The 11,561-nt window shown below is 31.9% G+C and overlaps 1 protein-coding gene across 8 annotated transcripts in view; it reads right to left on the bottom strand.

Moving 5' to 3' along the window:
* LOC109533985 (glycine receptor subunit alpha-4) overlaps positions 1–11,561 on the bottom strand; it is an 84,997-nt gene that overhangs the window by 9,110 nt on the left and 64,326 nt on the right. For 5 of the 8 annotated variants that reach the window (XM_048670223.1, XM_048670226.1, XM_048670227.1 and 2 more), the window contains 3 exons: positions 10,561–10,713; positions 8,496–8,710; positions 3,297–3,347 (listed from right to left, as the gene is read on the bottom strand). In XM_048670223.1, coding sequence (XP_048526180.1) covers positions 3,297–3,347; positions 8,496–8,710; positions 10,561–10,713 — 419 coding nt within the window. The remainder of the gene's footprint in view (positions 1–3,296; positions 3,348–8,495; positions 8,711–10,560; positions 10,714–11,561) is intronic. The other 3 variants (XM_048670225.1, XM_048670228.1, XM_048670230.1) reach the window with 1 other exon arrangement.

Below are 11,561 nucleotides of genomic sequence, written 5' to 3'. Positions count from 1 at the left end.
GGAAGATAGTGGACGATAGATGTTCGGGTTCCAGGCACAGAGGAACACGTATTGGACATAACCGAATCAGGGCCTTCCAGGGGCACTCAGAGCACCATAACTGACACTTTCCCAAGCACCAAATAAATACCGAGGAAGGGCTACGTTCCTACTACGTTTGTACGATACACAGAGCACAAGGAGATACAAATGGAGCAGGAGTTAATTAACTGAATACGAGAAGCTGCTTGATAAGAGTAGATAATAAGGAGATTACACAGGCACGAGCTTGTTTGGAGTTAACCATTCAAATGTTTGGTGTTGTATGGTTTATTTTTAAACACCAGTATTCGAGGTTATGAGAACACGTTGACATTTCGTCAACAAATCTTGTCGAATTTACCGTTTATCCTTGTCTATCTTATAGTCAGTCTGTATAATTCCATGGTTACCGAAGCCACAGGTATTTACGCAATGTTAATTAGGCAGATAACCTTGAAAAACATTGCTGCCGTATTTCTAATATAGTTTTTTGCAAATTTCTCAGCTTTAATAACAATTAATTTATTTTACTATTTTTTCTGTACTCCTATAACAGCGCCAGACAACACCTCCAGAGGAATGACGCCAATTCTGAATCACCCTGTATTTTTTAAATCGAAAGTTAAGGAAAGTTTTAGCCGATTTGAATAAACGATTTATTAAAACAAGTCCGTTAGAGTTTACCAATTTAATTGATGGAATTGAAATTACAGTTTACTCGGGTTAATGTCGTCGTGTGTCCGAAGCTGTGAATAATTGTGAATGTATTTTTAAGACAATATTTAATGTAATTTTTTAACACCAGTTTGTGTTTTTCGCTGCTTTTTACTACAATTGACATAAATAACTAGAATGCATATTTGTTATTCTTTTACTGTTTTACTTCGGTTTTCTTAAAAAATTATGGTCCAACAACTTGCAACATTTTGAAATGTTCCATAATAATATTGTCGTTCAAATGTGTGCATAAATGGAAAATCAATTAACCAATCATATGGACATTGTACGTTGTTCTCGAAAACAAAGTTATACACGAGAGAGTAATTAGTTGAAAATGTACAATTTTTTATCGATTTTATCTGAATATTGGATAAAACTGCAACAACTTGGATCCTGCGGAGCGATTTTCTTAAAAAGCAACTGGAAATTGTTCACTAAGAAGAAGCAGCAGAAGAAGATTTTTTATATTACAAATATTCCCTAACTTTGTCGAGCTCTTATGATTTTGTCAACTCAATGTAAGCCCTCAGATTTACAAAAGTTCATATTTTCATTTCTGTTTCTTAAATTAAGTTTCGAAATAAATTATTTTATATCAGTTAGTTCGATTTTTAATTTTTGATTATTTTGATATCATTACTATTTTCTGTTCGTTTTGTTATACGGCAACCCACTTATAAAATATTTTACTTGAACCAAGAAAACACCTTTCGCTGGAGTCTGCTGACTAACATGTGAACATTAATTGATACTTCCCACAACGATAACTAGATATTCTAATTTTAACTGTTTGAAAATCCTACATATATTGATAATTGTACTAAAATACATAAATGCATAGTTTCGGTGTAGTAATGGTAAACAGCGGTACGATAGTAATCCAGCGAGCCATTAAAATAATTGTCTGAAAGGTTTGATTTATACAATTACGGAAGAATGGGAGTAAGAACACTAAAATTATTCCTGTATCATTTGCATTTAAAACTTGTGGCTGACATGCGAAAGTAGATATTAACGAACATGAAATTAGAATACAATTTTATATGAATATTTTACACTTATATCAGTTATTTCTCTTATAATAAGGCACCGAAACGGTGTGTTTTGCAGATTTATCCATCTGGAATTGTGTAAAAATTGATCATTAAATTCTCAATGCCGCATTCTGCCTCAATTGCATTGCTTTCAGTGCGCTTTATTTTCATATTAAGTGTACCATGTTTCATTTTTTTGCGGAATTATGTCGTTATATTTAAAGTTTACAATTTTATTCGTTCATACGCTCTCTTGAGAAGTACCGTACATTTTGATCCAAGTGAAACCTTCCATGGTTGATTCCATGGCTTAATGGAAATGTAATTTCAAAAATATTGAAGGCCATAATACTGTAGATAATTCAAATTATTGGTTATTTTCAATCTCCAGCCTTGCCAGTTTTGTAATTTTGGATCCGAAACAATAAAATGTTAATTCCAAAGAAAATGTTTAATTCATTTTATTTACTATACCTTTTTTGGCTTTGTTAGGTTTTAACAAATTTACAATCTATTTAAGTGAAACGACTTCCTGTTTTTTTATTTTTAAATTACATGCAGGGTAATTTCATAAAAGAAAAACCACACGTTTTTGAAAATATCTTGTCAACATCTTATTTGATCGTTTTTTAGTTTTCAATAAAGTAATCAGCACATACATTTATAAAAAGTTTTCAATAAAATATAATTTATAGATTACCCCAAACCTTTTTGAATCCAAATGTTTGAAGAATTAAAATTTCTGCAGCCCACCCTTAACATAATAAGTTTAATTGAATTAGATTATCAAAGAAAATAAAAAGATTCATAAGGATAAAAATAATTTCAATAAAAAAATGATATTAGGCAATCTGAAAGATCACCAATGGTATACAAGATGTGTGTAAAATAATCATATTTATGAGGGCACAAAAAAATACACTTTGAAGAAAGTGTTAATGGACTAAGAATACTTGACTGATCATTTGGACTAACAATTGTGTAAATCTATCAACCGTTTTCTTACGTCGGTAGTTATTTACACAGTATGCACACCTAAAACTGCTGCTAAATATTTTAGTTTTGTTTTCTATTCAATAATGTCTCCAAAATATAAAATTTCGGAAACTAACCATACATCTATAACCGCAAGAATGAACGATTGTTAAAATATTGCTCTATTTTTTGTGGCTCACTATCCAAAATATTGTACAGAGAACTAAACCAACCAAACCTTTTAGTGTTACCTTAACTGCTTCTCCTTCGGTAAGTACCCATACGTTGTAAGTAAGAGTTTCTTTAACAAATCTATTTTGATCTCGATACGATACATTAGTTAGAGTAATTGTAGGTACTATTTCATAATTGCGTCTATGAATTAAAGGCATTGCTATTAGTTGGTATAGTAAGCAAAGCTTCATGTTAGCTCTTCATTGAGGTCAAAGCAATTATTGGCAAAAGGCAAAATGCTCGCAAATACGCGTTAAAATGCATAGGCTCTTTTTTCAGGCTTAGTTTAGGTATAAATAAGGCTAGGCTTACCAATGGGCTGGCTAGTATTATGCCTATCCTGCTCAGCACAGCCGGCAAACGCTGTAAAAGGACAAGGAACATTCTAATCAGATGCGACAATAGCAGAAACATTAGCGCATTTGTTATATTATTTACAACCATTTCTGACTTATTCAAACACGCTCTGATATTTGAAGTTCTAGTATGCAACTAATATATTTTTAAGTAATCCCTGTATTCTGGTACAAAAGGGGTTTATAGATCTAATAGAAACGTGCGCTGTTATATTCCTATTCCGTTTAAATTTTGAGGCAAGTAGGACCAAAGGTTATAATGTTCGAAGTTTATATTGGCTTCTTCAATCGAAGAAGCTATACCCACACATTTTTGTGCAAAYAACCATTGAAGTATTTTGTCATCAGATTGCTCTTCACTATACTAAGTAAATAATGATAAAACCTCGTTTAGTTGAACCTAACAAATTTTTTGTTGTAATTCACAAAGTAATTTCGCGTATTTTGCTTCAACTACGAGTATTTCAGCAGTAGGAATGAAGCAATGTTGGTATAATTTCATTAAAAATGAAGGAACATTTTTATTTCATACATTATTATCTTAAAGTTAAAGCTTTTTGGTTGTCGTAATTAACTATTTAACATTTTGATTAATTCTCTGACCAATGGACAGTTGATTGGGATGTACGATTTAATAAAAGTGTCAATTGCGCAAAAAGGCTTAAAGTTGGAAAACCTTAAAGTTGAAAATACAAATAACTGAAACAGTCGACTAATGGAAACTCTTAGTTTAGGACACTGTAAGCCACAAGGGCTTTCAGGCGTCAAATCCACGTGAAAACAATCAAAGAAACCAACCATGGCGGTTTATTTTTGTTAAGTATTCATCCAGGACACCGTCGGATTACTCCAAACATATGCGTTTGAGGAAGCTGTAAAAAGCAGTAATTTTATACAGGTTTTGATTTATTTTCCTGACTGCATTTAATTGTTATTATGTTCTTTTCCTTCCTGGGCTTCAGTCAAAGTCTGAAATACAAATTTTTATATCGTTTATTTCATAACGTTTTGGCGAGACAACAGCGTCATCATCCGATTTAAAATTCATTGAGAAACATTAGATTCTTTTAGGTCTTTGATGCCTGGAAACCTCAAATTTGTTTTCTTTTTCAGAAGAAATTTTGTTTTCTTTCTGTGGCACCATTTTTTCCATTCGAAAGTTTTAAGGAAATCATTAGAAATTAGCTGGGGTATCATCAGAATAAATGTTTTTTGAGTTGCCACAATTTCAAGTATAATTCACTTATTTCAGGAAGCATTTTCGAATAATTTCGTAGTTTTCTGAAAATGTATGATTCTCAGGTAATTGATGTATTCGATGCTTGTTTCAAAACTGTGCCACATAGAGTGCAGCCTACGATAAAATAAAAAATGCGTATCACGAACATCAATAACTACGTACATCAATGGGATTTTGAGGAAAACATTTTCGCCTGACATGTATCTGATGTTTTTTTTTTATATTTCTACTGCTTGAAATTAGACCGATGCACATAAAAGCTATCACAAAATTCATAATGCATAATTGGCAATCTGTCGCATACTGTAAACAGTTCTGAAGTCATGCTTCTCTATACATGCAACAAGAAAGAAGAACAAATATATTGCGGAAAAGGTGCAGGCAGAAAACGTGTCATTAGAGTTAATTTTTTGTGTTTTGCTTGATAGTAACGACGTAGGCAAAATCAATTTTAATTTATCACGTAGTCGAATAATGGTCTCACTAATTACAGTAGTCATAAGAAAAAAATTAAATTGGTAGAAACCATACTTATGTCATAGGTATGAGGAATTTACTTTTGATCATCTTAATGTGCACAGTTTATGCCAAATGTATCCAAATAAAATAAAATATTAACCAGCAGGACTGTTTTCTCGTAGGCAGGATTATGGTAAAGCCGCAAGTTCAGGAAGTTGCTACAGATAAATCGTAAAGATCGTTTACCTTATTTAAAAATATTGTGTTATTAACCTAAATGGAGACAATAGCAATAATTATTTCAAGTTTTATAGAAAGAAGGGTTAATTTGGCTGCAACTAGTAGCAAAGTTGAGCCTTTGATTTGCCAGTCATTTAAGTAGATTTTCGACATTGAAAATTCTCATTCTTTATTTAATATCTCAGGAGATAGCGAGTAATCGCATTTTCACCTGGAAAACTCACATATTAAAGTTGGCTATTTTAAAATAGAGTAAAAGTTTAAAGTGCTTTTAAAAATTACCCTTATTAGAGATTGATTCAGACATATTAAAAATGTATTTAGAACCGAACTCACGTAATGGCATTTTTGGAACGAGAACAATTAGCTTAGGTGCTCCCATTTCCACACCAATAACATTGGGCATGAAAGGGTAGATAATAAATAACATTATGGCGTTTTACCACCAATATTCCCATAATTCATGTTCTTAAAGTTGCGGTTCGATTAGCGCTACAGTCATCAGAGTAACAAAATGAGCCCAATAATCCTTCAGACAAATCCGACATGCGATTATTATAAATTACTAGGATTATCATTTTATTATAAGGAAGTGCAGGTTCTAGTAAGAAATATACAGAGTGGTCCAGTTTCCGGACCGGAAATTTAGGGAAATATGGAAAATCGAGAAACAAAATGAGTTTACATGATAAGCTATCAAGGAACGATTTCTTAAGGAAATATAGGATGTTCAAGTCTGGCTTTAAAAAACCAAATTTATTAATTTTTCCCAAACGGCTGTGGACAATTTTGCACTAGAAATCCAATTTTTAGTTATCTGAGTGCCGTCCGTACTAAAACGCTAATGTATGCTTTTAAAGAAATATGACATTGCTTTTTGATAAAATAAAAATCTCATTTAGATTCTTCATTTAATTTTAAAGCAAAAAATATTAAAATTTCGTTAGACAACTCTTTTTCAAGTAAAAAATTTAATATAGCTGATAATCATTTAGCGATACTGCAACATAATAAAATCGGAAATTCAATCGGTGGTGAATCACACCATCAAAAATTAGAAAAATTGTTTGTTGAAATTGAAATGTAGTCCAACCACTTTAATACATTTTCGAGATCGTCTGAATTTATTGCAGCTGATACTTGATTTTTCCGCATATGACTGCAGGCTTCTGGATTTCGTAAAGCTAAAACACCTCTGGTCAAAACGGGAGCAGAACAAAATTTGTCTTTTTGTCATTTACATGTCCCCAAACGTACAAATCGAGTGGATTAAGATCCAATGATCTGGGTGCCCATGCCCCTAGTCGAATTCGGTTAACATTGAATTAATATTAGCCATTTTTTACAGGTGCAATTGCGTTGGCAAAGTGTAACTGTTGGTATATTCAAAATTATTGATTTAGGTATAAAAGAAAATTAAATATTATCAAATGCTTGTACTGTGTTTCAAGCAATTCTTATAGTTTTTGTTGACGAGGAACATCATAGATTGTTGTTGTAATTTTATACTATTTTATCACATGATTATCAAGAAACTAAATAAATAGAATAATAGAAAATTAAAAAAAAACTTCTTTTTTACTTTCTTTTACTAGAAAAAACTTTTTTTCTTACTCTAAAAAAACTCTTTTACTAGAAAATCCTGAATTGTACCGAGAAACTGAAATTATTTTTCTCTTTCAAACTGAATGAAGAAACCGAAAGTGATTTTTATTTTATGAAAAAGTAGTCATTAAAGTGTATCAGGAGAAAAAAACCTAAAATTCGTTTAAATATCCATAGCCTTCTAACACATTAATAAATTTGATTTTTTTAAAGCGTCGAACGAATAATTTAAATGCAGCGGCACATCAACTATTGCCTCCACAAGAGCTATCTGCCTTATTGTAACAGGACTTTAACACTCTAAGCTAGAACTAACATTAAAAATAAAAAAATGTAATAATATTTTCAAATCATCATTACTCTTAATATTATACTGTTTCTCATATAGTTACATACCCAAGGAATGAAGTTATTTTTCTGGTTCTCTAGGTCGCGACAGTTCAGAATCTTTACGGCCTTTACTAAAGTCAGAGGTCGCTTGTCTGTTTCGATGAGAAACTCATCGCTTTATTTTGCCACTAGTCACTATCCCCGTAATTATCTCAATTGCTTTATATTTTTTATTTTTTGGAAATATTTTCTCAGAATCAACTAAATTATGGAGACTACACAACAATAATTATGCCCCAACCAATCCAAAAAAGTCAATAATAAATTAACAGCAACGTATAAATACATCTTTGGAAGCCATATCGTTGTTTGGTTGTTTTATAAGTATCTCAATTCTGTAGTTTAAACCATCCCTTGTAATCGAAAGCTCCACTGACAATATTAATTTTTGAACAAATGAGGAAGAAGTGGGGATAAACTAAAATAATGGGTTAACGAAAAGTGAATTCAACCTGCTTTAGCCGAACCGTTGTAATCGAGTAAGTGCCTGAAAATTGTGTGAAAAACGTCGTTTTTGCAAAAGTCACGGAGGAGAGGGATGAAAAAGATTTGATACTTTCGCGGAGTTTTAGTTTTTTATAGTTTTAAAAAAGTCATAACATTGAGAAAGCAGACAAATATTTTCAGAAACTTCGTACTAAAACAAGATAATCTCATTTACTCATTGCATCAAGTGATTCTTTTAAGAAGAATGCTTTCCATGTACTGTTATATCACGAACTCTGTTCGAAGAACTTTTGACAATTTTATTTGAACAAACAATTTTATGATGCAATTATCTGAGTAGCTGATTGAACTTACAAAAAATAGTTACCTATATTTATATGAACCTCAGATTATTCGTGCGGTGCTACAGTAGAAATACATATTAGTAGATTTTCTAGAGAATTATGGTAGTAACATTCCAAGACCTTTTTTTTTCGCTGTCATATAAGTTTTATGAAAATATGTTTAATAATGGGGGTATTGCAAAAAGAGGTAATTCTTTTAAAGACTAGACTAAAAAATTTATTTAAAAATAAATATGTCTATGGGCTGTTGAAGTCCTAAAGCTAAGCAAAAGCAGACCACCCTGGACTCTCTTAACATTTTAAAAATCAATGATCAAAAAAAGCCGTTAAGGTAAACATATTGGGGTTTCAGTTCTTTAACCATTTGCTAGGAATTTTTTTTATATAAAAATCACACATTTCAAATGAGGAAAGGTAAACCATGTCTTACCTGAGTGAATGGGTTTTCTCCTGGACGATAAACGACGTTGTGTAAAGGTCTCTTTCGACCCACGTAGTTTACACATACAAATTCCAGAAGCGAAGCATATATGAAGCACATACACACCCCGTCCCATACATTCATGGCAGTCAGGTTGGAGACAACGGGAAGTGTCGAACGAAATCCATTTGAAGTTGTGAAAAAATTGAGCATTGTAGTAACACCTGAAAACAGCAGGAGCTAGATTCAACTTTTTAAACATTGGAAGTTGTGAATGTTTAACAGACATTTTGGGATGTACAATAAGGTGGTAATTTTCGAATGCAGTCGACGCAAATAGCAAAAGTAAGATTTTCAACACAAAACTAACTGTATATTATCTACTGTTTTTAGGTGATCAAAAAACACAATAATTTTTGTAAAATTTTAATAAAAAAGTGGCTCAGCCAGTAATTATGGCAAGGAGATTGAGATAAGGAATCAACATTAAAACCGTAAAATCGCGGAGCTTGTTCGATTGTCTTGTCGAAGAAGAAAGGATACTCATTTATTCAAAAATAGTTACCTTGGTTGATGTGAATTTTTAGAATCAAATACAGGTTCTGTAAATAAACTCTAACTATAACTATTTAATGAACATTAAAAACCCTACCGAAGATTATCTAAAAACTGTGATGAGTATGTATACAATATACAAGTCGTAAACAGAAGCTGATTGGGAACTAGAAAAGTGCAAATAATTCAATAAAAGCATGTTCATATGGTAGATGGATTTCCACAAAGCGCTCGATTGAATTCAACACGTTAAGCTTCTTTCACGAAGAAAAATAATCGAATATTCCTAAGATTTTTCTTCAATTTAAACATCTATTGTGCATCGTAAACAGGTTGTGTGGTGTGCCTACAATTATTGAATGGATACTCGAAATTAATATTTAGGAAGCACGATGGGAAAGAACGGAGTGTATGAATTTCGGAGAAATCATTAACAATAATGTGAGCTTTGTAGACGATATCGCAATAATGGCAGAGAACATAGAACATATTTAAAACCGAGTATTCATAAAACATGAAATAAAATGGGCTTAATAATCAACATAAATAATTATAATCTCGAAGAATCCTATTGGCAACATCAACTGCAAAGTATTATGCAAAGTTAGACAGAGTAAACAAGTCAATCTTAGAGCAGCCATAAACTCCCAATTAGGTGAAGATGAGACAAGAGTTAAAATAGAAATAGGCTGGAAATGATATATAAACTACAGACAGTGCCAGTATTTACTAATAGGAAATTGAACGAGAAATAGAGTATGAAGTAAAAACTTGGACATTTGGACTTAGACGGGACTGTGCAACTCATTAAGCATTTGGCAGCATTAAAACGGTAATTAAAGTAGGTAAAGCGGCTTATCTGGGCCACATATTTCGCAATGACGATCACTTTCTTTTACACCCACTCATAAATAAAGATTATACGAACTACCTAAGACGAAGGAAGGAAAGAGTTAGAAAAGATGGAAAGCTAAAAGGAATCTTGGCAGACATAATTCAAAGATTGGATTAAAGTCTGCTTCGAATAAATAGTTCACGTCCGAAAAGGTAAGTGAGCATTTACAGAAATTATGTCCTTAATTAATGAGGATTGCACGGTAGCAATGAAAATTGCATATAATGCGACACTGCACAAAAATATCCAGCCACCGAACTACAATCTAAAAATATAAATTTAAACCGAAAAGAATATGAAAATAAATATAGAGCAGCTTATGAATTTGACTAGAAATAGATGAATAGTCTTTTCAAGCATTTTTAACCCCCAAAACTATATATTTTTAGTTGGAGCCTTTGCGGAAATTATAACAATGTTTCGAATATCAACACAGAATACAAATACCGCAGAAGGCCACGATTTAAAAGCAGGTAAAATTAGAATGCAACATCGATTTATGGGGAAAGTCATACTTATTAAAAAGCTTTTTAGTATTATTATTAATATTATTATTTGCATAATGACTTATTTGCATTGCCGTAACGTTTTCATTCATAATAGACATAAATAAAATTAAATTACCTATCATGACTCGGGCTGGCACAGCGTTCCACTCCAGCCAAAATGTAATAAAGGACGACGTCACCAATATTATTCCTGGTATGAACACCGTGGTGAAATAAAACGCTCGATCCCTCGTGAATATCAAATGTACCCTCAGACAGCTATAATTCCCTGGAAAAAGAAAAAATGGCAGCATGATTGGAAATACGTATTTCGTCAATCGGAAATTGGATAAAGTTTTTGTTTTATTTGTAAACTTCACCTCGAACGTTTTCACAGATGCAAAGACAAATCACTTTTGTTTACTACGGTATAGAAATTCTGAATTCAGGCAATAACTCATATTATTTGTAAATAGATGAAATACTTTTCAGTTGTAAGGGTATAAAACTAATATTGATATAACTTTCCAAATGGCATGGATACATTGAAAACATTAAAATAATAAACAGCTGCTGAATCATATAAAATTACATTTTCCAATGTGAATCTGAAACTCTCCGAGCAGGGAAAAATTAATTTGTATTAATTATATCAATGGTTTTGGGTCTTTATGTTCTTAGTGTATAAATATAAACCAGTGGGCAGAAAGACCTATTGGGTCCATAGCCTTTTTCTATAGGAAATAAAGATTATTTATATATATAGAGGGTTATTCACGCTATACGGCACGGAAGTTTGCGGCTGAACCGTTTGATTTTTAAAAAGTATTATTTTATGAATTGTCCGACGCCTACCGAGCGCACATTTTAAAAATATTTTTGTAATGTACAGGGTGTCCCAAAGGCTTTAAAGATATCAAAGTTGCGTTTTCTTAAATGGAATGTCCTGTATATTATTGCATTTTTGGATTCGCTGAACAAAATAAGTGTCTGTTTTAATAAGGTTTATAATACCTAGATCTTAAGGTTTTTTGAATAAAACGAATTTAATCAAAATCTAATCTAATTTTCACGTGTCAAATACTTTAGAAGTATTTAAGTTATGTAAGCGTAATTTATAGTGAAGTGTAACAAGAT

Source organism: Dendroctonus ponderosae, unplaced genomic scaffold, assembly GCF_020466585.1.
Source record: "Dendroctonus ponderosae isolate FM_Combo_2020 unplaced genomic scaffold, Dpon_F_20191213v2 Dpon_F_20191213_1, whole genome shotgun sequence".
Lineage (NCBI taxonomy): Eukaryota > Metazoa > Arthropoda > Insecta > Coleoptera > Curculionidae > Dendroctonus > Dendroctonus ponderosae.
The sequence above is the reverse complement of the archived record's forward strand: the minus strand, read 5'-3'. Positions and strand labels throughout refer to the sequence as shown.